The 26,568-nt window shown below is 40.9% G+C and overlaps 2 protein-coding genes across 4 annotated transcripts in view; both read left to right on the top strand.

The window, feature by feature from the left end:
* Positions 1 to 12,726, top strand: part of LOC132379809 (G-protein coupled receptor 55-like) — a 44,920-nt gene extending 32,194 nt beyond the window's left edge. The window contains exons 2-4 of one of the 3 annotated variants that reach the window (XM_059948094.1): positions 6,691 to 6,782; positions 10,786 to 10,902; positions 11,204 to 12,726. In XM_059948094.1, the coding sequence (XP_059804077.1) occupies positions 11,440 to 12,408 (969 nt within the window). In that variant the 5' untranslated portion in view covers positions 6,691 to 6,782; positions 10,786 to 10,902; positions 11,204 to 11,439 and the 3' untranslated portion in view covers positions 12,409 to 12,726. Of the gene's footprint in view, positions 1 to 6,690; positions 6,783 to 6,896; positions 7,306 to 10,785; positions 10,903 to 11,203 lie in introns of those variants that run through there. The other 2 variants (XR_009507538.1, XM_059948099.1) reach the window with 2 other exon arrangements.
* Positions 12,727 to 18,513: 5,787 nt separating this feature from the next.
* LOC132379828 (G-protein coupled receptor 55-like) lies at positions 18,514 to 21,230 on the top strand. The gene has a single exon (XM_059948109.1). It carries the CDS (start codon positions 19,486 to 19,488, stop codon positions 20,392 to 20,394), a length of 909 nt encoding a protein of 302 aa, XP_059804092.1. The 5' UTR covers positions 18,514 to 19,485; the 3' UTR covers positions 20,395 to 21,230.
* The last annotated feature ends 5,338 nt before the right edge of the window (positions 21,231 to 26,568 follow it).

Raw genomic sequence — 26,568 nt, 5'->3', positions numbered from 1 at the left:
GGGGGACTAGATTGAGACCCTGCCCCAGGAACAGCTATAACAACCTTGATAACGTCAAAGGTGCCTTTGTGCGTTTTAAAATGTTTCTGATCTTTAGAATTGGATGTTGATAGTGAAGAAAGTTCATGTAGATTCAGAATGGGTAGATTATGTGAGGTGGGGGAGAGGGAGAGATCATTTAGCGAAGTGGGCCGATGTGTGGCAAATGGCTTCCAATGCAGTTAAGTGTGAGGTGATGGAATTTTAGAAAGTCAAACCAGCACAAGACTTGTATGTAAATGGTAGGGCTCTAAGAAGTGTAATGAATCAGGGACCTAGAAGTACCAAATGCAAAGTTTGTTAAAAGTAGCATCACAGTGGTGAAAGGCATTTAGCACACTGGCCTTCATCAGTCAGGGCATTGAGTATAGGAGTTGGGATGTTACGTTGCACTTATGTGATTACTAGTGATGGTGTACTTGTTGTATTGTCAGTTTTGGTTGACCTGTTATAGGAAAGATATGGAAAAAGTCCAGGAAAAAAAGGAGAATGTTGCCAGGACTAAAGGACCTGATTTATAGGCGGTGGTTAACCAGGCTGGTCTTTATTTCTTGGAATGTAGGAGTATGAGGGGTAACCTTTATAAAAGTATTTAAAAAGTAAGAGGAATAGATAAGGGTAGATGGTAATTTTTTTTCTCTAAGGTGGGGAGTTCAAACCTAGGGGACATAGATACAGAGAGAGAGTGACTAAATTTAAAAGGGACCTGAGGGACAAATTTTTCAAGCAGTCAGTGGGGAATATATAGATTGAGCTGCCCGAGAAAGTGGTCGAGGCAAATACAATTGCTTCATTAAAGAGGCATCTGCATAGGTATATGAAGGGGAGAAATTTGAAAAATATTTGAATCTTTTGAATGGGTGGCGATCCCTCTTCGTGATTTGGGTTATAGTTTGTACACTGGCTGAGAAGGTAGGGGTAAAATGGTGTGAGGATGCAACAGAACTCAACTAGGGCAGTAGGTGACCACAAACACTGTTCGTATCCCAGACCATACATTTACTTTCTTGCCTCCATGATAGTCTTTTATTCATGCTTTCTGCCACTACCCATGGGAATGGATCCATCAGGAAAGGGAGCAAAGAATAAGCCATATGACTTCTTTCTGTCATCTGGATCAGCAGAGAGACACTGAAGCTGGTGGTGAGACTTTATTCATCATAACAAGAAGGCATTCTCTTGGGGACCATCTTGGTCATCTCCCAAGTTCAAAGTACATCAGATTTTTATACTTTGAAGATCAAAGTTAACAGCAGGTGATTCACTATAATTTCAATAGCTACAATGACATCACCTGCTTAAATATTTGAATCTGATCGTGCTTGTGTTTTGCAGTCTCCTGGTGCTTTCTGTTTAATTCTGTTAAGTTTATTTTGATAGGCTTAAGGATTCTGCACTATTTTTATTATTTAAGCGGATGTCTGTTCAGCACTAATTACGGGGTCCCGATTTTGAGAATGTTTCGTCTGCGGTGTCGCTCGACCAAGCCACCTATGTTCTCTTGGACTTCTTACCCATAAACTTTGGTCACTGTCTCTACATCGGAGCCTGACTCTTTTCCACACTTGGATTCCGACATTGCCAGCACACATCTTAACAGAAGGAGTAAGGGAACCAAAGGGAGGTGATGGGCAGGTGAAGAGAAGGGGTGAAAGGGTAACCAGAATGTAGAATGCAAAAAGAGATAAGACGTGAAGGGGAAGGGGTGGGGAGAAATTACTGGAGGTTGGAGAAATCAATGTTCATGATCAGGTTGGAGGCTATCCAAATTGAATATGCAGTGTTACTCCTCAAACCTGAGTTTGCCCTCATCACAGCAGTTGAACAGGCAATGGACCGGCATGTCAGAATGGGAATGGGAAGTCAATTGAACTAGGAGATCCTGCCTTTTGTAGTGGACAGAGCGAAGGTACTCGGAAATGCTCAGTACTCATTATTCATAGTGCAGTGATCTATTAGAAACATTGACATACATTCAAGCTGTGCATTTGATCTCATTGTTAGTAGAAAGAACTTGTAATTTATACCTTCTTTCAGGATCTGGGCATCAATGGCAAGGACAGAATTCCCTTCCCCACTTCCTTGGAAGGTGGTTGTGAAATGTCTATTTGGTATTCTTCTGTGAAGGTATTCCTCCCGACAATTGAGCAATTCATTCTGCAGTCTGGGCCCAGTGATGAAGAGTGGGACTATTTATCCGAGTGAGGTGATGCATAACTTGAAGGAAGATCTGCAGCTGATGTTATCTACCTTGTTCGCTTTCTTCACAACTTTCTAGTGGGGTCTTTGTATCCATTCTGCCAATCTATCAGTCTCTACTTTAAATAAACCTCATGACTAGGCCTCCACTGACATCTATAGCAATGAATTCCATAGATTCACCACCTTCTTGCTAACGGCATTCTCCTCATCTCTGCTCTAAAGCAACACCCTTCTCTTCCGAAGCAGTGCCCTGTGGTCCTGGCCTCCCCTACTATAGAAAGCATCCTCTCTGTGACTGATAAGTTGAAACTCCAGTTTCAATTGCTATAATCACCTTATCTTAACTGAAAAACGGTAGTTAATTATTTATTGTTAGCTTTATATTGAAGTATAAAATATCATGTCGGTAGAGTGAGATTCTCTTGGGCTCTATCTCCTGCAGAATTGCCGTGTGAATAAAGACTTTTATATTTCCTGTTTACAGCTTCTCTGTATTAGTCAGTCACACCATATGCATGCCGTCTCTGCAACCAGCTGATTTTCATTGGAGTGCTCTGGTTTCATTGCAAGGAACTGCAGATTACTTGATTACTGTAGAATACACCTGAGCCATAGAATCTGGGGAAGGGAAGGAAATTAAGTACTTAAACTTTGTTTATTGAACTGTAGGAAGCAAAGTGGGCATTGGGAGAAATATTGCAGAAACTTTCCTCAGAAGTACATATTTATTTTATTCATGTATTGAGATACAGTGTGGAATAGGCCGTTCTGGCTCACTGAGCCATGCTGCCTAGCAACCCCAAATTTAACCCTTACCTCATCAAATGACAGTTCACAATGACCAGTTTACCTACCAACCGCTTCTCTTTGCACTGTGGGAGGAAACCAGAGCACCTAAAGGAAACACCCACTGTCACAGGGAAAATGTAGAAACTCCTTACAAATCCTGCAAAGCATATTGTTACTTCACTGGTCCAAACAAAAAGCTGGAAACAGAGATTGGAGACAGTAAATGTGGCTTTCGAGCCTGCTCTGCTGCAAAATTCCAATTTACTAATATGTTAGTGCAGAAGATATATCCACTGAACAACAGCAAATTCCAGATCATTTGAAATGTAAAACAACCCACGATTTGACATCAACTCCCTTTTCTAATTACTGGTCAGTGCAGAAAGAAAATTGAAACTGCAGTTTATGGAAAGCATTTCCATGATGTATTGATAAGTATGACCTTTAATTTACGGGAAGTGGTTTCTGACATGGTCTGTATTTTAAATGGCTGTTACCAGAAGCAGAGACCAGTTCACTGGTTATGGTTAGCAGAATTATGCTTCTAGCTACACTCTCCAGAGCAGTTGTTACTTCAGTGAGTTTGCAGCATGTCCATTTGTGATTTTCCGGAAATGATTAATCAGATATTATGAATATGGCTCTGTAAATGCCACATTAGCTTTCGCCAATGCTTACTGCAGTTGTTTGATATTCAGTCTTGAGACCACCCATCCAATGAATTTAAATAAATTCAGCATTATGATTAACTGTGTGTTTTTCTCATTGCAGTGAAATAGAGCATTAATGTGCTTGGATGTTAACATTGAGTATTATGTTCTGACAGAAACTTCTTTCTGTGGGATTTATGTTATAAGAAAATGAAAAAAAAGTGGGCAACATTGTATCATGACAGTTCGTGTAATGCTTTACTGTGTCAACTACCTGGGTTCAATTCCTGCTGCTGTCTGTAAGGAGTTTGTATTTCCTCCGCATGAACACGTGGGTCTTCTCTAGATCCTCAATTTCTTCCCAAATTCCAAAGGAGTAAAATTTAGTAGGTTACTGGGTGTAACTGGGTGGTGCAGGCTCATTACCATATTGTATCGCTAAATCTTAAAAAGTGAAAAATCTAAATCATCTAAGCAAGGAAAGTTGACGTTATTAGGGATTCTGGAGTTATGGAATTGTGAAAATTGCAGATATTAAGTCAAACAAGAACCAGTCTTCAGTTCTTAATGCAAATTGCAAGCAGTAATCAGGTTGAAATTAAAAGGATGGGCATAATGTTGGCACACAACAAGGGGCTGGATGCTTGGGGAGAAAGTTTGCAAAGTGAAGTGACCTCAAGACAATCTCATGTAAAACAGAGGGCATATTAACTGGCCTACATCAAAACAGACAACAATGGCCAGGTTATTTTGCACCATAGTGACAGATCAAGGAAACTTGAACACCATACTGATATCACTTCACACATTAAACATAGTCAAAGTCCAAAGTAAAATTTATTATCAGGGTACGTACATGTCAGCACATACAACTGTGAGATTTTTTTTCCTTAAGATAAAAACACAAGGCGCTGTAAACGATTAATGACTCTTATTAAACAACAATTAACCAATTCACGTTCTCTTGAGAAGCACAAGCCCTATGCTCTCAGCTCCCCACACAAGCCCAAAGAGCTCTTTACACCTCCTCTTTCTTCTGTGGTCCTCTGCTCTCTCCTATCAGATTCCTTCCCTTCAGCCCTTTGACTCTCCCGCCTATGTACTCATAGCTTCTCACTTCATCCTTTCTCACTGATCTCAACTGTGGCCTGTTGTATTTTGTCCCATCCCACCACTTGCTTTTTCTGGTTTCTGCATCCTTCCTTTCCAGTCCTGGTGAAGGGTTTCAGCCTGAAAGGTTAACAGTTTATCCCACTCCATCGACACTGCCTGATTGGCTGAATTCCTGCTGAATTTCATGTGTATTGCACTGAGACCATATTTAGTTTCTATTAAAAAATTGGAGCAGAGTTAGTCAATTTGGCCCATCGAGTCTGCTCTGCTATTCTATCGTAGCTGATTTATTATCCCTCTTGACTGCATTCCTCTGCCTTCTCACCACATCATATGAAGCCCTGCTAATTAAGGACCAGTCAACCTCCACTTTAAATATACCAAATGACCTGGCCTCCCCAGCCCCTTGGCTATAGAAATTCATTATCTCTGTTCTGCATGGATGTCCTTCTATACTGGACTATTTACAACAGAGATGAGGAGGAATTTCTTTCGCCAGAGGATAGTGAGTCTGTGGAAGGATTGGTGCAGCTGGTGAAGCTGTTCCCTCTGGCCATAGATTCTCCCACTATTGGAAACACCCTCTTCATGTCCACTCTATCTAAGCTTTTCAATATTTGATAGGTTTCATTAAGATCCCTACATGGTATTTTATTTGCCACTTCTTTGCCCAATTTCACAATCTGTCCAAGTCCTTCTGCTTCCTGCGTCTCCACCTGTCTTTGTAGCATTTGAAAACCTGGCCACAAAGCCATCAATGCTACTGTCCAGGTCATTGTTGGAGGTACTAATCACAGTTGTTACCACCAAGCATTGGGGAAACAAGTTCTTCTCTTGGAACAGGAATAATTGAAATTCTCAATTTTGGACTGTTATAGAGGCTGAGTAATTTAACTCTTAGGTATCAGACAGAAACATGGAGATGAAGCCAAGAAGGAGTGTGGAGAGACTGTATAGGCTGGGTTTTGTTTTCCTTTGAGTGGAAGCAGTGACATGATAAAAATATGCACAGAAAATTTTAAAAACCGTCCATGACGATGGTATCTAAAACAAAGGGTGATCCAGTTAAGCTGAAAAGTAAAGGATTTTAAGGGTGTCTGAGGGGGAATTTGGTAAATAATTTTATATTAATGTATTTGTGCTAAGGACAGTAGAAGAAGTACTGCAGGAGTAAACAATAACAAAATACAGAATAAATAATTACAATTCTAGAGGTAGTTCAAGCAGAGAGTAAGATGTAAGGCCATATTAAGGTAGACTGCAAGGTCAAGAGTCACTACTATTGTAATAGGAACTATTCAAGTCTTATAAATAGCAGGATGGCTGTCCTTGAGGTTTCAAGGCACATATTTTCAGGTGTTGTATCGCCTGCTCGGAAAGAGATAATGTCCAGGGTGGCTGCCATCTTTGATTACATTACCTGCTTTACTGAGGCAGTGAAAAAGGTAGACAGAGTCCATGGAGGGGAAGCTGGTTTTCTGACGTGCTGAGCTGTACCCACAACTCTTTTTAGTTTCCTGTAGTCATGGGCAAAGCAGTTGCCACAAGAAGCCATAAGGCATTTGAATATGAGGCTGTCAATAGTGCTTCAGTTAAAAATTGGTGAGGGTCAAAGTGGATATGCCAAATTTCTTTATCTTGCTGAGCTTTGTTGGCTGAGAGATCTACCTGGTTGGACACGAGAATATTGGTGATGTTCACTCCTAAGAACTTGAAGCTTTCAATCCTCTCAACCTCAGTGCCACGGTTATAAACAAAAGATTGCGCACAACCCTTCCCCCTTCCTGAAATCAATGACCAGCTCTTTTGTTTTGTGAACATGGAGGGACTTTTCCCATATACAGTGTGCAGTTGAAGTCTGAAATCCCATTGCCTCACTCTTTGTTCCTTTCCGCAGAAGTGGTGGAGGCAGATACTCTTATGATAATTAAGAAGCATCCATCGTAGTACCTGAAACACAAGACATACTAGGCCATAGACCTAAAAGAGGTAAGTGGGATTAGTGTAACAACATGGACAACATTGGCATGCTGGCAAAGCAGGTTTGAGACTTAATAGATTCCTATTTTAATTTCTTAAGTTCTTGTGGTATTGCCATTTCAGATATTTGAATTTCCGAAGACAGAATGACGCGGCAACATTTCATCACTTTCTCATTGTATCTCTTAGCCAAGTGCTTTCCCTCATATTTAACCTTTCTGAATTTGACAAGACCTTGTATACTTCCATCAAATCTTCCCTCAGCCTCCATTATTGCAATGATTTTCAGGAAAACTGTATCAGTAAATGACAAATGTTGTGTACAGTAACTGCCAATTTCCTTTTGTGACCAATGTGTAACATGTGATATGATTGCTGTAACAACCACTGCACTGAATTAAGTGCTAACATTGATTGATTGATTGATTAAAAATAATCTTTGGTTAGAAGCACCAACCTGGTTATTTTCCTTACGAAGTGTCAATTTGAACAATCAGAAAATGCTTTATTGCGAATGAATTTAACTTCAAGATTAATTATCATTCAACAACACATGAGTACCCATGAATATAGCCAAACAAAACAATGCTCTGCCAGGGCCAAGGTGCATAACACAGTACTAACAGTTATACACAGCAACACATTTCTCCATAACTGAAAGGTTCTCAAACATACTACAGCTGCCTCATGATGGAATACCACCCGTGTTCTTAACCATGCTGCACAGTAGGCCCAAACAGTGCAAACAAATATGAATTAAGAGTGCATCCAAAACTTAATTTTTCTTATGACACCACAACTCGCCCAAACGGCTCAACCTGTCACCTGCGATCAAATCTGAGGGCCTTACAGTGCCCTTGTCAGCCACAGCAGATTTGGAGTTGAAGCAAATCTTCTCAACACAGAGTGCCTATAACACAAGGACCACTAAAACAGGTGGTCACCCTGTGAGGATAGTGGTGGACTTAAATGTTGATTAATTGTTGATGGACCTTATATACAGTATATGTGCAATTCTTAGCAGAACAGTGCTTGGTAAACTGTAGCTTTATGCTCTGTGGAGCTCCTTCAGACTCTGAGCAATTCTTGTCTGCAATAGAAACATAGAAAACCTACAGCACAATACAGGCCCTTCAGCCCACAAAGTTGTGCCGAACATCTCCTTACCTTAGAAATTACGTAGGCTTACCCATAGCCTTCCAATTTTCTAAGCTCCATGTACCAATCCAGGAGTCTCTTAAAAGACCCTATCGTTTCTGACTCTACCACTGCCGCTGACAGCCCATTCCATGGATTCACCACTCTCTGCATAGAAAACTTAACCCGCCATTTCCTCTGTACCTCCTTCCAACCAGCTTAAAACTATGCCCTCTCGTGCTAGCCATTTCAGACCTGGGAAAAAGCCTTTGACTATCAACATGATCAATGCTTCTCAAGGCATAAAGATCTGACACAGAACTGTGAATGAAGGTGTGCTACACTAGATGGCCATGGTTGATGGAAAGAGATTTGCAAAGTATGCTTCATGTTGTCCAATCGGCAATATTTTAGAGTGACGCATAGGACTTGTATTTATATTAGTCAGTGGTCCGCAACACTTCATTTTAGATAATACAATTTCCCTGCAGCTTCTTAGATGGCTCCTGATGAAATAGCTTTACAAGTTCTAAAGGATAAGGTTTTGAATGACTAATTTAGTGACTAACCAGCAAGATTGATGATGTACAAAGTGAGCAAGATGCTATGACTATGTAGTGACCCTGAACTGAGCTGTGTATGGTGACCAGGCATTTACAGCAAAAAAAAAGAAATATCATAAGGTTTATGAAAAAGTATATATAAACATAAATTGACATAAAGCCAGTATTCAAGAGAAGACAAATTCTGCAAATAAAAAAATTACTGAGAACATGAGTTGTAGAATCCTTGAAAGTGAGTATGTAAGTTACGGAATCAGTTCAGAGTTGAGGTGAGTCAAGTTATCTTCATCAGTTCGGGCACCTTATGGTTGAAGGATAACAATTATTTCTGAGAAAGGGTTTTGGTCTCTTTTATCCACCTGCAAAACACTTGCAAATACGATGGATGAGCTAAGTTTCATGGCATTTATACCTTACATATACTGTATATACAGTACCAATATGTTATATATACAATAGAATTGAACTTGAAATCATAGTAATTAAGAAAACCTACACCTCAGGGACTGCAGCGGTTCAAGAAGGCAGCTCAACACCACCTTTTCAAGGGCAACTAGGGATGGGCAATAAATGTTGGCTTAGCTGGTGACTCCCACATCCCATAAATGAATAATTTTTTTAAAAACCAGTTCAATTTACAGCTGATGACTAAGATAATTACCTGACTGATATGCATGTACTGTATTTAAGCTTATATTATGTAATAAATATAGTTTAATTATTACTAATATTTTAAGAGGTAGGCTGGTTAGGTTTGCATATATATTTCAAGAACCGTGTCAAATGAGGTAGGCTTTGAGTACGTAGTTGTATCCACTGCAGTTAATCATGCTTGCTATTAATGAAGGATAACTGGTCAGAAGATCCAATTTCATTGCTTTAAATAGCAATCTGATGAACATAGATACTGTAGATGGGGTAAAGGAGACCATTTGTAAGATACCTTGTAGGACAATTATGATTACTTAGTGAAAGAACGTTTTGCTGAACTACAAGATAACAGGCCATGATGTAGATACAGATGATTCCAGTTAATTGGGACACATTGGAACTAGTACATTTAGGCCCAATTAAGCAGCTGGTCCAATTAGCCAAAGTTTCATGGAAATAGTAAAAAAGGTATAAAAAAGACAAACTACAATTTAACTGAGTAGCAAATTATTATGAATTTAAATGAAAAAAGAACAAATTAGAATACTACCAATGCTGCTACAGTACTACAAAACTGTGTATTAATTCCTAAAAGTTATTGACAGATGAATTCGGGTGTATGCTGCCATGTACATGGTGTCCAGGAAAGGGCAGCACTTATGCTGAAGGTGTCCATTCTGGGGCAGCTCGCTCACGTTTGGTCCCCGCTGGGCATTCAGCTCTCACCTGGTACTCCGTGTAAATTGCATGCAACAGTGTCCACACTCCGGCAAACCACTTTGACAGTCAGGCTAAACCAGGTGAGGGTAGCTGGCAGGCCTCATACATTGGTGAAATAGGGTCATGCCTGTCCTAGCAAGTGAAATCAGCTCCGGTGAACTAGATAGATGAAATCAAGAATGAGATCCAATGGCCAAGAAGGTGGTTTTGCAATGGTTCATGGAGAGTGAAGGGCATGACAAGGTACAACGAAGTCATGGTCATTGTTTGCGACCAAGGAAGACCCCAGTTTGTGATAACTACTCATACCACTGGACCCGGGCTTCTGAGATCAAGCAAGTGGAACTGTCCCAGTTCAAAGGCTTTTCTTCTTTAAAAATTCTCCCACACAGGTTTCACTGTCAGCCTCAGATACGATGTACAACCCACATGCCTCCGTGCTCTTTTGTAAATGAATGGAATTAGCACAGATAATGGACTTACCCCCTTTCAACGTTTGCATCCTCCAAATCTTCATTTTCATTGTAATATTCAAAATTATTGTTGATACCTTCAAATTCTTCGTAGTTCCTAACTCGATGAAGTAGTAAAATCATTTCATCTTCACTCCCGGTTGTTTCCGGCATTTCCAAGCCTAAATGCTTGAAACTACAGTGAGCAAAATAATTCTAAATTTTCTCACTGCTTATTTCTTGCCAGTTATCAGTGACAAAAAATACTGCTCTTTTAACACAAACACATGAAAATTATGCTATTTACATCTCTTCATTCTGAGTACAACGTAGTGTCTAAAGGCCACACAAGTTTATGTAACCCAAATAAACAAAGGGAATTCTGGCTGTTTTTTTGATTAGATTTTGTTCCTTAAGTATTGTCTCAAATAAGCAAGAGCCCTGATTAACCGATGGACAATTTAATCATATTCCGCTGTCTTTCAATAGATGCTGTTATTATATGGTCTTGTATTTGGAACTCCCAGTGAGCCTGCACCAGTTTTTTTCCGGTCATCAATTCAACTGTGCTCTGAATATTCTGATTTTGTTTAAAGAGTTGAAAAGGTGCTTTTCCTTTCCCATTGCCTTTTGCTCAGAAAGTTACATTAAAGTGGAGTGACTTTGGGGGTCAAGCGTAAATACAGTAATCGTCTCCGAAGTAATTTTCTCTAAAATCCATTATGATAAATCACTATTTGTTCTATATTTTAATTCAGAATATCTTAAACAGGGTTATTTGGTTTGAAAATATTGCTGTAGGATATTTAATATTTACTTGATCATAAACAAACTGAAATGATACATGCAAGAGAACTCTGAAGTATTCCCCAATCATGAGAACAGCATTTTTCTCTTCCACTGCTAGGTTTGACTATGAAATACTTTGCGATGTGGAGAAATCATCATTATTTCAAAAACACAGGATGCGGTCGCTGCCATAAGCTGGTGTGAAAACATGGACTGTAATGACCTGCTGAAGAAAACCTCTGTGCCCTTGGTAATTTTGTTGCTGCATAGCTATTACTGAAGCAATTCAACAATGGTTTTTACTTCTTAAGCTGAGAGCAATAATCTCTTCTGCTTCTCTGACTCCTAACAAAAATGTCCTGTTTTAATGCAACGCAACATCTGAAGACAGAAATGTACTCTTTCAGCAACACCACGCAAGGTGAATTTATGAAGACATTCCAGTACCTGTTGCACATCCCTACTTTCACCCTGGGACTGATCATCCATTCAGTGGCACTCTGGATACTCTGCTTCAGGTTGAAGAATTGGACTGAGAATGTGATCTACATGACAAACCTGATATTTTCTGATATCCTGTTGCTTTTCTCTCTGCCTTTCAAAATGCACGCCTACCAGACGGGAGAGCGCTGGAGTCTCGGTTCAGTCTTCTGTCAGTTTGTGGAGTCCCTGTACTTTGTCAACACCTACGGGACCATCCTGTTAATCATGCTGATATCTCTGGATCGTTACATTGCTATCAAGCACCCCTTTCTGGCCAGAACTCTCAGATCTCCAAAGAAAGCAACAATTGCCTGCACTGTTCTGTGGCTCTGTGTCTGGTCTGCAAGTATTCCAAATTACTTGCAAGAAGAAAATGGTAAACACTGCTTTAAAGATTTTGCTAAGTTTTGGTGCCCTGGCAGAATTCCTCTGAGCATGATCACAGTGTTTTTAGTTGCTGCATCTGTTGTGATTTTCTGCAGTGCTCAAATTATAAGGACACTGCAAAGAGTAGATGAAGAGAGGGATGACGTTGACACCAAGATATCAAGGAAAATAATCTCTTCCAATCTGGTCACCTTCCTTCTCTGCTTTACTCCGTATCATCTAGCCCTTTTCCTGTACTTTTTGGTAAGAAATTCTTACATAGCAGAACATTATCTGATATCCCTGAGGGTGTTACTCCAGATCTGTCAGTGCTTTGCCACAACAAACTGTTGTCTGGATGCAATGTATTACCATTTGATCATTAAGAAGTTCTGGAAATCAGAAAATGAACAGCTAAAAAGAAATGTTTTGCTGTCAATTGTGGTTAGCTTTAAGAATTCAATTTGTCTTTAACTCAGTTATTTAAAAACTTGTTGATTACCTGCTTGCATTAGTAGTATGAAGGAAAATATGTGATAAAAGCTACATAATTTCTTCAATGCTATTATGAAATATACTCTGTCGTACATGTCCTGATGACACCATGTCAGTAAGATGGTGTGCAAATGGGGAGGAAATTGGATAATGATATTAGTGAGATCGAAATGCAGTTTCTTCATTTTTATTTCTACCTAATATATATAAACTGGAGGAGTGGCCGATTCATTTATGGCATTAGTGGAAATAATTAGATATGTATGTTTAAGCTGTCTGTTTATCTGAATTATTCATTTTCACAACTACCTTAAAATATATATTTATATATATAGTTGTGTTTCGTCTTGTAAACGAAAGTTATGCTGATTGTTAAGTGCAGGCATTCATTACCAATCAGCTAAAGAAGTTTTAGAATGCTCCTGGAATATTTAATATAAATCCCCGAAGTGGTTAGCACATAAACAATCCATTGGCTTAAAATTTGCTATTTTGAAATAAATTGAGAATATTGAAGATTTTCAACTTTTGAAGAATAGGAAATCAAAATGTCACAAATTATTTCAAAGAAAACATTTAGCCTGAAATTACAGTGATGCTGGGGATTCACCTGACATCTGGAGAGGCCTGTAAATATTAGTCCCCTTATTCTGTATAAATTATGATTTTTTAAAATTTGTTCCTGTGTTAGGTGAATATAATCAATTAGGTGCTAATTATTTGGAGCGCATGATAAAACATGCCGGATTATACATTTGCCTAACAAATATACTTAACTGCAAGAAATTCAAGCAACTCAAAGATTCACTATTAGTTTCAAACAGTTCCATTTAGTTTCATAACTCTTTCAGTTACACAACTCTTTGATTTACTTTCACAACTTGCAAAACCTAGAGCTAAAGGATGGGTCACAAGAATATTTACTTTTCTCTGTGTCGTGTCTGAACAATAAATATAATGGGGAACAGAAATGAAGTAATGAGGAGCAAGAAAGGTAGTGAGAAACATACAAAAAATTTGGTTTGCTTATTGATAGAAAATTATTCTAATCCCCTTTCACAACTACCTTCATAATTTTGGATTAATTCAGATCTTGTTTAAAGTTCCTGCTATTGCCTAAGGCCCCTAACCTCTATGAAGGTGTCATCACATTGTGGATGGATCTCTCATGCAATTTCTGCAACATTTATTTAGCAATGCAGTGTGGAGTAGGCCCTAGCAGCCCCTTTCCCCAGATAACCCTAACATTTACAGTTTACAATGACCAATTGACCATCTTTGGTCTGTGGGAAGAAACCAGAGGACCCGGAGAAAAACCAGGCATTCCACGGGGGGACGGGGGGGTGCATACAGAGTCTCGGCACCAGAATTGAACTCTGAATTTCGCAACATCCAGAGGTGTAACAGCTGCCGAGGTGCTGGTGTCTCTTGGTATGCAAGGAAGTAGATGATTAATCAGAAGGGTAGAGGTTCGTCTTTTATGACTTCCATTCTTAACTGAACAATCCAGAAAAGGTGATTGGTAACCTTAGATCTAGAATAGGAGTCATGTAGCTCAAAGTGAATGTTAATTATAGACACAGAAAATATAAACTAGCATTAATTGTATAAGCGTGTTGAGAATTATGACAGCATTCTACCCCATTGTACCAAGGTATAGTGAAAACCTCTTATTCTATCCAGATATATTACCACTAGATCACTCTGCACACTGCCCTTCCCTTGCATTTTAAATCACTTTGCTACCATCAGTATTGTCTTTGACCATTTGTCTACACAAACGTCTCTGTTTATGGAACGCACATTAGAAGCATCCTATCTGGGTGCATCACAGGTTTGTATGGTGATTGCTCTGCCCAAGACTGCAAGAGATGGCAGAAAGCTGTGGTCACAGCTGAGTACATTGTACAAACCAACCTCCCTCCATTGATTCTGTCCACAATTCCTGCTGCCTGGAAAAGCAGCCAACATAATCAAAGACACCTCTAACCAGTCATTCTCTTTTATTCCTTCCCCTGTCTGGCAGGAGATAGACAATAGACAACAGGTGCAGAAGTAGGCCATTCAGCCCTTTGAATCTGCACCGCCATTCTGAGATCATAGCTGATCATCCACTATCAATACCCGGTTCCTGCCTTGTCCACATATCCCTTGATTCCCCTATCCATAAGATACCTATCTAGCTCCTTCTTGAAAGCATCCAGAGAATTGGCCTCCACTGCCTTCTGAGGCAGTGCATTCCAGACCCCCACAACTCTCTGGGAGAAGAAGTTTTTCCTTAACTCTGTCCTAAATGACCTACCCCTTATTCTCAAACCATGCCCTCCTGTACTGGACTCTCCCAGCATCTGGAACATATTTCCTGCCTCTATCTTGTCCTATCCCTTAATAATCTTATATGTTGCAATCAGATCCCCTCTCAATCTCCTTAATTCCAGCGTGTACAGGCCCAGTATCTCTAACCTCTCTGCGTAAGATAGTCCGGACATCCCAGGAATTAACCTCGTGTATCTATGCTGCACTTCCTCTATAGCCAGGATGTCCTTCCTTAACCCTGGACACCAAAACTGTACACAATACTCCAGGTGTGGTCTCACCAGGGCCCTGTACAAATGCAAAAGAATTTCCTTGCTCTTGTACTCAATTCCCTTTGTAATAAAGGCCAACATTCCATTAGCTTTCTTCACTGCCTGCTGCACTTGCTCATTCACCTTCAGTGACTGATGAACAAGTACTCCTAGATCTCTTTGTATTTCTCCCTTACCTAACTCTACACCGTTCAGATAATAATCTTCCTTCCTGTTCTTACTGCCAAAGTGGATAACCTCACACTTATTCACATTAAACGTCATCTGCCAAGTATCTACCCACTCACTCAGCCTATCCAAGTCACCCTGAATTCTCTTAACATCCTCATCTCATGTCACACTGCCACCCAGCTTAGTATCATCAGCAAACTTACTGATGTTATTCTCAATGCCTTCATCTAAATCATTGACATAAATTGTAAACAGCTGTGGTCCCAATACCGAGCCCTGTGGCACCCCACTAGTCACCACCTGCCATTCCGAGAAACACCGATTCACCGTTACCCTTTGCTTTCTATCTGCCAACCAGTTGTCTATCTATGTCAATATCTTCCCCCCAATGCCATGAGCTCCGATTTTACCCACCAATCTCCTATGTGGGACCTTATCAAATGCCTTCTGAAAATCAAGGTACACTACATCCACTGGATCTCCCTTGTCTAACTTCTATCAGATATCAGATATTCAGATATCTGAATTGGAATCCGATTTATTATCAATGACATATAGCATGAAATGTGTTGTTGGATAGCAGCAGTACAATGCATAGATATAAAATCTCAAGACAGATGAGCTTAGAGTGTGGATCAATACATGTAACTATGGTGTTGTGGCCATTACAGAGTCTTGGATAACTCAGGGGCAGGAATGACTGCAGAGTGTGTTGGGCTGTAGATGTTTCAAAAAAAAGACAGGGAGGGAGGCAAAAGAGGTGGGGGAGTGGCATTGCTAATCAGGGACAGAACCACATTTGCTGAAAAGGAGGAAGTCACGGGAGGATTGTCTTCTCAGTCATTGTGGTGGCAAGTCAGAAACAGGATGGGGGCAATTCCACTACTGGGTGCTTTTTGTAGACACCCTCCCACCACCAGTAGTAACAGAGACATTGAGGAGCAAATAGGAAGGCAGATTCAGGAATGGTGCAACAATAATAGGGCTGTTGTGATGGGGTAATTTTAACGTTCCTCATATTGACTGGCATTTCCTTAGAGCCAGGGGTATAGATGGGGTGGGGTTTGTTAGGTGTGTTCAGGAAGGTTTCCTGGTGCAATTTGTAAATGAGCCAACTAGAGGGGAGGCTGTGCTTGATTTGGTATTGGGAAATAAACCTGGTCAGGTGTCAGATCTCTCAGTGGGAGAGCATTTTGGAGGTAGTGATCACAATTCTATCTCCTTTACCATAGTGCTGGAGAGGGGTAGGAACAGAAAATTTGGGAAAACATTTAAATGGGGTGGGGGGAAATATGATGCTATTAGGCAGGAACTAGGGAACATAAATTGGGAGCAGATGTTCTCAGGAAAATGCACGGCAGAGATTTAACAAATGTTCAGGGAATATTTGCATGGAGTTCGGCATAGGTATGTACCATTGAGGCAGGGAAGGGATGGTAGGGTTAAAGAACCATGGTATACAAAGGATGTAGAAAATCTAATTAAGAAGAAAAGAAAAACTTACAAAAGATTCAAGAAACTATGTATGTTAGAGCTCTGGAAAATTACCAGGTTGCCAGGAAGGAGCACAAGAATGAAATTAGGAGAAATAGAGGGAGCCATGAAAAGGCCTTGGCAAGCAGGGTTAAGGAAAACCCCAAGGCAGTCTCCAAGTAGATGAACAGCAAGAGGATAAGCCATGTGAGAATAACACCAATCAGATGTGAAAGTGAAAACATGAGCATGGAGCTTGAGGAGGTAGTGGAGGTACTTAATAACTTGCTTCAGTATTCACCAGTGGAAAGGACCTTTGCAATTGTGGGGATGAGTTACAGCGGACTGAAGAACTTGAGTGAACAGACATTAAGATAGAGGAGGTGGTGGAGCTGTTGAAAGGTAGTAAGTTAGGTAAGTCACGGGGACTGGACAAGATATACTCCAGGCTACCGTGGAAAGCGAGGGAGCCTCTGACAACGATATTCAAATCATCAATAGGGACAGAAGAAGTACCAGAGGATTGGAAGGTTACAAACATTGTTCCCTTGTTCAAGATAATCCAGGAAATTATAGACCAGTGAGTCTTACTTCAATGGTGGGCCAGTTGTTGTAGAAGATCCTAAAAGTCAGGACTAATGAGCATTTGGAGAAACATCATTTGATTAGGGATGGTCAGCATGGCTTTGTCAAGGACAGGCCATACCTTACGAACCTGATTGAATTATTTGAGGATGAAAGACAACACATTGATGGAAGTAGAGCAGTGAATGCAGTGTATATGAATTTCAGTAAGGCATTTGGTAAGGTACCCCATGTGAAGCTCATTCAAAAAGTAATGAGGCATGCGATCCAAGGAAACCTTGCTTTGTGGATCTAGAATTGGTTTGCCCACAAAAGGCAAAAGGTCGTGGCAGATGGTTCATATTCTGCATGAAGGCTGGTGACCAGTGATGTTCCGCAGGGATCTGTTCTGGGACCCCTGCTCTTTGTGCATTTTATAAATGACCTGGATGAGGAAGTAAAAGGGTGCTTTGGTAAGTTTGCTGATGACACAAATGTTGGGGGTGCTGTGGATAGTCTGGAAGGTTGTCAGAGATTACAGCAGGACATCAATAGAATGCAGAACTGAGCTGAGAAGTGGCAGATGGAGTTCAACCCAGATAAGTGTGAAGTGTTTCATTTTGGTAGGTCAAACTTGAAGACAGAATATAATATTAATGTTAATACTCTTGGCAGTGTGGAGGATCAATGAGATCTTAGGACACTCAAAGCTGCTACATGGATTGACAGTATTGTTAACAAGGTATATGGTGCGTTGGCATTAATCAGCCATGAAGTTGAATTCAAGAGCCATGAGATAATGTTACAGCTATATAAGACCTCAGTTAGACCCCAGTTGGAGAACTGTGTTCCATTCTGGTCACCTCATTACAGGAAGGATCTTAATACTATAGAGAGTGTGCAGGGGAGATTTACAAGGATATTGCCTGGATTGGAGTGCATGCCTTATGAGAATAGGTTGAGTGAACTAGGCTTTTTCTTCTTGGAGCAACGGAGGATGAGAGCTGGCCTGATAGAGGTGTATAAGATGATGAGAGTCACTGATCATGTGGATTGTCAGAGGCTTTTTCCCAGGGCTGAAATGGCTTACACAAAGGGGAATAGTTTTAAGGTGCTTGGAAGTAGGTACAAGGGGGATGTCAGAGGTAAGTTTTTCACCCAGAGATTGTTGGGTGCCTGGAATGCACTATCACTGAAGGTGGTAGAGGCAGTTGTAATAGGGTCTGTTAGGAGACTCTCAGATAGGTGCGTGGAGCTTAAAAATATAGAGGGCTGTGAGGTAGAGAAATCCTAGGCAGCTTCTAGAATGGCCTGTAATGTGCTGTAAATTTTCTATGTTTCCACGTTTCTATGAGACAGGCACATAAGCAACATTCTTAATTAGTCAGGGCATGAAACGATATGGGGAGAAGGCAGGAGAGTGGAGCTAACAGGGAACATGGATCAGCCATGATGGCAGGCAGACTCAATGGGCCAAATGGCCTAATTCTGTTCCTATATCTTGTCTTATGGTCTTATTTTAAAAACATTTTGGTAAATACATGGATAGGAGAGGTCAATGAGACAATTATGGACAGGTGAGACTAGCACCTTGAACAATACAGTCATCATGACCAATAGGCCTGCTGTCATGTTGTATGACTCTGACACTGGGATGGGCTGTCTAGTGGCTAAATAGACCACTATAAATTACCTTGCCTAAGGGTGTGCAAACAAAATCAACGAGGAACTGAAGCAATTTAGGGGGTAAATGTAATTGTGGGTTTAGAGGAATAAAGAGAATGAATGGAACAGTTAGGGTTGCTAGCTTGGGCTGACATGGACCCAATGGGCAGAACGGTCATCTTCTGTCTCTTCCAAATAAGGTGGAACCTGGGGCTTGTTCAAAATTTTGACCTCCATCCACACTACATTGATTCATTTTAAAGCTCCTTGACTAGAACTGTAATTGCCATGTTCGTGAATATTTAAAATTCTCAAGCAAGGAAAGTGTCCCTCTTACCGCCCCCACACGCCATTAGAGAGAGAGAGAAAAAAATGGGCTGAGATTCGGGTAGCTTCTCCTAATGTAGCTGGTGTGCATGTCACCGAGGAAGTGTCAGATAAACACGCAGTGAAATCTCCAAAATCGTGAGAATGCTGGTTGGTGGAAGGGCACGTTACTGTTTCTGGTTCTATCGAATGTGAAAGTGACAGAAAAGAACAGCGTTTAGGTCGACCGGTAAGACTGATTTCTTTGTCCGGTTACTCACCTAACAACATGTGCAATTTCAGCAAAACGACGGAGTTTGAAACTGTGAAGACATTCCAGTTCGTGGTGCATATCCCAACGTTCATCTTGGGACTGGTTGTCAATTCAGCAGCACTCGGGATAATATGCTTCAGGTTGAAGAATTGGACGGAGAATGTGATCTACATGACAAACCTGATATTTTCTGATATCCTGTTGCTTTTCTCTCTGCCTTTCAAAATGCACGCCTACCAGACGGGAGAGCGCTGGAGTCTCGGTTCAGTCTTCTGTCAGTTTGTGGAGTCCCTCTACTTCGTCAACACCTACGGGACCATCCTATTAATCATGCTGATATCTCTGGATCGTTACATTGCTATCAGGCACCCCTTTAAGGCGAGGACCCTCAGATCTCCAAAGAAAGCAACTATTGCCTGCACTGTTCTGTGGCTCTGTGTCTGGTCTGCAAGTATTCCAAATTACTTGCCAAAATTTTCACCGAATGATGGAAGGTGTTTCGTGGGTTTCTCCAAATTTTGGAAAGATCTCAAAATTCCTCTGAGCATGCTCGCTATATTTGTCATTGCTGCAGCCGTTGTGATTTTCTGCAGTGTTCAAATTATAAGAACATTGGAAAGAGTAGATGAAGTGAGAGACGACTTTGACACCAAGATATCAAGGAAAATAATCTCTTCCAATCTGGTCACCTTCCTCTTCTGCTTTACTCCGTATCATTTAGCCTTGTTACTGTACTTATTAGTACGAAATTGTTACATTGCAGAGGATTACCAAGCATCTTTGCGCGTATTTCTCCAGATCAGTCAGTGTTTGGCGGCAACAAACTGTTCCCTTGATGCTATGTATTACTTTGTAATACTCAAAGAGTTCTGGACGTCGAAAAAGAAGAGCCCGGAGGAATCATTGTCAACCAATACTAGTTAACCCGCAAAATTCAATCTGTTGACTTTACCTTGGGTACATAAAAATAACTTATTGATAGCCTACTTACATTGGTTACGTGAAAAATAAATCATAGTGAACGATGCTTAATTTATTTGATTGATTTTGAAGTATACGGGGGAAGAGAATAATTAATATTAATAATATTAGTCGAAAACCAGTTCGTTAGTTTTTATGTTGTTACCTAATGCACATAAACTGGATGAGTGGCCAATGGATTTACAGAAATAATTGAAAATGATTAGTTATGCATGGGGGTAAACCTTTTTGTTTGTCTTTATTATGTTTAAGTGATTATAAAAATGAATATGTTGCTTTCTTTTAAGTGCAGTCAACGACTACCAATCATCTAAAAAGGTCTCAGAAAGCTGCTGGTATATTTAATATAAACTCAAAGGGGTTTGCATGTAAACATTTCATGGGCCTCAATTTAGCAATATTAACTTTAACAAAAACAGGCAATCAGAACGACGCGATATTAGACATTGCAATTTATTTCAAAGAAGCCCTAAACGTGAAGTTAGAGGAATGCTCTTGGATTTTCTTGTCATCTGGAGGGACCTAACCATACTATTGTATAAATTGTGAACTTGTACCAAGTAGCTTCTTGTGAACCTAGATAATAAATTGCCTTCATATGTACTATTGATCGTATACTGCCTAAATACCGCATAAACAAGAGAAAATTTGCAGATGCTGGAAATCTGAGCAACACACAACAAAATGCTGGAGGGACTCAGCAGGCCAGGCAGCATCTATGGAAAAAAGTACAGTCGACCTTTCGGGCCGAGACCCTTCGACAGGACTGGAGAAACAAAGCTGAGGAGTAGATTTGTAAGGTGGTGGGTGTGGAGGGAGAGAGAAAGGCCAAGCGTTAGGTGAAACTTGGGATGGGGGAGAGGGATGAAGCACAGAGCTAGGAAGTAGATTGGAGAAAGAGACAAAGCCATGGAAGAAAAGGCGGGGAGTGGGGGGAGCACCAGGGGGAGTTGATGGGTGGGCAAGGAGATAACATGAGAGACAGACAAGGGGATGGGAAATGGTGAAGGGGGCATTACTGGAAGTTTGAGAAATTGATGTTCATGCCATCAAATTGGAGGCTACCCAAACTTAATATAAGGTGTTGTTCCTCCAACCTAAGTGTGGCCTTATCCCGACAGTGGAGGAGGCCGTGGATGAACATAACGGAATGGGAATGGAAAATGGAATTAATATGGATGGCCACTGGGAGATCCCGCTTGTTCTGGCGGACTTAGCGTAGATGCTTGGCGAAGCGGTCTCCCGATCTATATCGGGTCTCACCAATATACAAGTGGCCACACTGAGAACACGGAACACAGTATATGAACCCAACAGGCTCTCAGGTGAAGTGTCACCTCACCTGGAAGGGCGGTTTGGGGCTCTGAATGGTAGTAAGGGAGGAGGTGTAGGGATACTGTCTATCTGTCTTTACTGAAGCCGGTCCTGACGGGCTCTCTCCCAGCGCCGGGATGACTAACACGAGGGGGCGTGGTTTTAAGGAAGTAGATACAGGGGGAATGTCACACAGCGAGTGGTGGGTGTGTGGAATGCTCTACCAGCAAAGGTGTTAGGAGCGGATACAATAGGGTCTTTTAAAAGACTCTTAGATAGGTTCATGGAGCTTAGAAAATAGAGGGCTATGCGGTAGGGAAACTCTAGGCCGTTTCTAGAGTAGGACACATAGCCGGCACAGCATTGTAAGCCTGTAATGTGCTGTAGATTTATATGTTTCTATGTTTCCAGCAGTTCATGAAGCTGATTGCCAAATGTCTTCATCCGACAGGTCCTTCCTCCCCTGCGAAACGGTGTAGCCTATGTACTGTAAGTTGGCGTTCCTATCTGATCCTTGTGTGGTCTGGTTATAAACTGCTCGTCTTGCTGTAACTCTGAAACGCTGGCTATCGCCCCTCAATGACCTGCTTCATCTTCCTAAGCAATTAGTAGATCATCTACATGTTGTAAACTGGTCGACCGATAGATAGAGTTTTTCCAAAGTCTGCGGCATGACCTTATGGAAAATGGCTGGGTTATTAAGGAATCCCTAGGGAAGTCTGGTCCACGTATACTGCTGCTCACCCAGAGTGAAGGTAAATCTGTCTTGTGACTCAAGGGCCCACAAATCCATTAGCAATATCCAGGAGACAGGCCGTCCTGGATTGTTGCAGGGCTCGCCACAATGGGATGGAATCACGGAGTGGTTTTATTAAGAGCGGTATAATATTGTTAACCGATATAATCCGTCGGGATTCTTTACTGGCCATATAGGCGAGTTGATAGTTTACGCAGTCACTCTGAGTATCCCCTGGTGTACTAGAGTAAGGGCACGTACTCTGAACATTTGTCACTTCGACTACACTGGCCATGTTGTGTTTGCTCTTGGCGGTGCGTGCTCGCTGCTCCTGGCTTGTCCATATTATTTCTCCAATTTCCTGAATCTATAACGGCCTCAGGATAGTACCCTCATATTTGGACATACACTAGAAGCTGCACCTTATCGATTTCGAGTATCTGAGACTCGTTTCCTTCTGCATTCACCGTTTCCTCTCCTACACCCGTAATATAAATAGCCTGTCTGGTTGTTCACAAAGGTAGGTCAATTTTCGATAGCCACAGCGCTGTGTCCATAACATACCGGATTGTCGGCCCCCTAACAATACTGTTGTGTACATCCGCGGGTTTCCACAGGGGGCGCCGTCACATCTTTTTCAGACTCGGAAGCCGTCTTCACCCACTCGATCTAATGAGTCAGACTGGCGCTGATAAAGTGAAAGATTGCGTGTCTGTTGTGACATTCACCTGTTTTTCCTTCCTCCTTTATTGCCACCAACCCTGTCCCGATTGGCCACAGCTGTAGCATATCAACTCCTTTACCTTCCCCCGTCTATTCCAGCAGTTTCTTGCCACGTGCATCAGCCCCCTCCTTGGTGTCATTAGCTTAATTCATTCGGCCCAACATTGTGGAAGAAGAACCTGTTCGTGAGTGTACTGTTCAATACTATAGTTCTGTTTTCATATGGTTAATGTAGGCAAATGAAGTAAAATCAGAGACACATTTCCTAAAGAGCAAACACCAGGAAATCTGCAGATGCTGGAAATTCAAACAACAACACAGGCAAAATGCTGGTGGAACACAGCAGGCCAGGCAGCATCTATAGGGAGAAGCGCTGTCGACGTTTCGGGCCAAGACTGGTCCTGACGAAGGGTCTCGGCCCGAAACGTCGACAGTGCTTCTCCCTGTAGATGCTGCCTGGCCTGCTGTGTTTTACTAGCATTTTGTGTGTGTTGTACACGTTTCCTAAACATTGGCACAAATATTAAAAAATTGTGTTCGTGCGGAATTGGCGATGCAGTATGTAATTAAAGACTACTTTTATGGCACAAAATGTGAACTTTATAATGCAGACAAAAGTGTTTCAAGCTCCGATTGTTCTCCCTGAGTGTATGAGAAGGGAAAACCTTTAATTCTATGTCAAATGAAGAAAGCTTTGGGAATAGAAGGCAAATGTAATTTTAGAAGTTATTTACAGGTTAATATTTCTGTTAAATTGCAAAACCACTGCTATCCAGCTGTGCCCTTAACAGTAAATAAAGTTGAGCATGAAATTGAGGGGTTTTTTGCTTTCATTTCAACAATATGGTGTCTTATTAGCTGGGATTTCTTTGCACAGTACATATCCATTCTGAAGGATGGCAACTTATGTGTAGTTCACTCACTGGTAACATGAAAGTGGAAAAAGAAGTTTCCTCCTACCTGCCCCATACAGCATTAGAAATGGCTTTAGCTCCTACGCATGTTAGGATCACGTCGGGGCTGTGAAACGTGCAGCCATTTTGAATGTGGCTCACCTGTGTGGTGTCAGATAAACACGCAAAATAAATCAATAAAAATGTTAGTATAGCCTTGGGAAAGCAAGACCCATCTGACATTACTACTTGTAATACAACTGGATATGAAGGTAATGAGAAAAATAATATTTAAGTTGGGTATTATGACTGATCCTGTCTGTCTGGCTGCACTCCTAACAACATATGCACTGTGAACAACAAAACAGAACTTGTTTGTAAAGTCTTTCCAGTACATGGTGCACATCACTACATTCACCTTATGATGATCATCATTTCATCAGCACTCTGGATAAAATGCTTCAAATTAAAGAATCGGATGGAGTCTGTGATCTCCATGACAAACATAACATTTTCGGATGTGCTTCTGCTTCTCTCGCTGTCTTTCAAAATGCACGCCTACAAGTACGAACAGAGTGATACCTTGATTCATGCTTCCATCAGTTTGTGCAGTCCCTTTTGCATTGCCAGCATCTACGTGAGCACTCTGTTAGTCATGCTGATCTCTTTAGATCTGTACGTTGCTATCAAGTGCCCCTTTCTGGTGGAACTCCTAGGATCGAAAGCTATCATTGTTTGCATTGATTGTGATTCATTCTGGAGTTAGACCATAAGATCATAAGTTATAGGAGCAGAAGTAGACCATGCGGCCCATCAAGTCTACTCTGCCATTCAATCATGGGCTGATCCAATTCTTCCAGTCATCTTCACTCCCCTGCCTTCTCCCCATACCCTTTGATAGCCTAGCTAATCAAGAACCTGGTTCTCATACAATTCCTCTGATCATGTTCACTGTATCTTTAATTGCTGCATTTGCTGTGTTTTTTTCTGCCATATCTAAATTAGAAGAACATGCAGAGAAGTTGTTGCAAGTTAGAAAAAAATGGAGACAATCTATGAAATTAATCTCTTTCGATCAGTAGCTTTCCTTCTCTGCTTTACTCCATATCATATAGCCTTACTTTTGTGCTTTTTGACAGTAGTAAATTACCTGACAGTAGTGAATTACCCGATTTCTGTTAGGCAAGGACAAACTATTGCCTGAATTGGATGTATTTCTATATGATCATGAAGGATTTCAAGAGGGTAAAAATACATTATTTCAATCTGTATAAACTGATTTCTAATATTTAGTGACATTTCTTCAACTAGGATGATATGATTTTTCTGCCCCATAGACTTAAGATAATGACCTGAAAAATAATTTATACTGGTGATGAAAGTGAACTGATTGTAATAAGCTCTTCTGATCTGTGCAGGGTATCAGAGAGCATTGAGTGGGTGGGGAAACCAAGGTTTCTCAGCACCTGAAATGGATAATTATTTAATGAGAGTTTTCAATTGTTTAGAGTTCCTTATGTTTTTCTTGAGTGATTCACTCTTTGTAATGTGGGCTCCTGGTACTTTCTGTTTAAGCTTATTAAGTTTATTTTGATTAAACAAATCAACATTCAAGAAAATGGTGTAAATTTTGGAAGAACTCGCTACTTACTGATGTTGTTCCTTGCAATAATGGTATGTCCTTGTTAATGTCAAATCAATGTTTGAAAGGACACTCGGGAATAATTGAAATAAGCTTACATATCAACAACTGCAGTGGTTTAGACTAACCTTTTACAATACATAATTCCCATTTGTCTGTACTGTTGAATGATGCTAATGTTCCAATGTACAAGTGTCTCCTAAAACAGTAATTTGGGTTTGCAGCCCTGAAGAGCTCTGCTCTAAAAGCTGATCCCTGGCTGGAGTGTGCAAGCACACAAGTAATTCATTCATATGTGCCATGTCTTATGACGTGGACGATCATTGTTTTGGCCATTGTTTTGTTCTTGGCAAATTTTTCTATGTATCTGGTTTGCTAGAGTCTTCTTCTGGGCAGTGTCTTTACAAGAAGGGTGACCCATCCATTATCAATACTCTTCGGAGATTGTCTGCCTGGTGTCAGTGGTCGCATAACCATAATGTGATATATACCAGCTGCTCATACGACCATCCACCACCCGCTCTCATTTCTTCATGAGTCCCTGATCGGGTGGTGGGCAGCTAAGCAGGTGTTACACTTTGCCTAAGGGAAATCTGCAGGCTATTGGAGGGAAGGGGTGACTTTACAGTTCTTTGGTAGAAACATATCTTCACCCTGCCACCCTATACCAAGAGTAAGCTACCTTATATTTAACATCTTGGTGAAAATACTGACTGAAAAATTGAACCTTCAGGTAACAAATGAAAGAGAGCTACAGAGAGCCAGTTAGCTCAGTGATTATGTACAAGTCTATGTCTGTCTCAAGATAT

This window comes from Hypanus sabinus, chromosome 2 (genome assembly GCF_030144855.1).
Source record: "Hypanus sabinus isolate sHypSab1 chromosome 2, sHypSab1.hap1, whole genome shotgun sequence".
Lineage (NCBI taxonomy): Eukaryota > Metazoa > Chordata > Chondrichthyes > Myliobatiformes > Dasyatidae > Hypanus > Hypanus sabinus.
This window is presented reverse-complemented; position numbering and strand designations above follow the sequence as displayed.

Bases quoted from the DNA above. Each gene is read 5' to 3' on its own strand.
- LOC132379828 (XM_059948109.1), top strand. From the start codon at position 19,486: ATGTGCAATTTCAGCAAAACGACGGAGTTTGAAACTGTGAAGACATTC.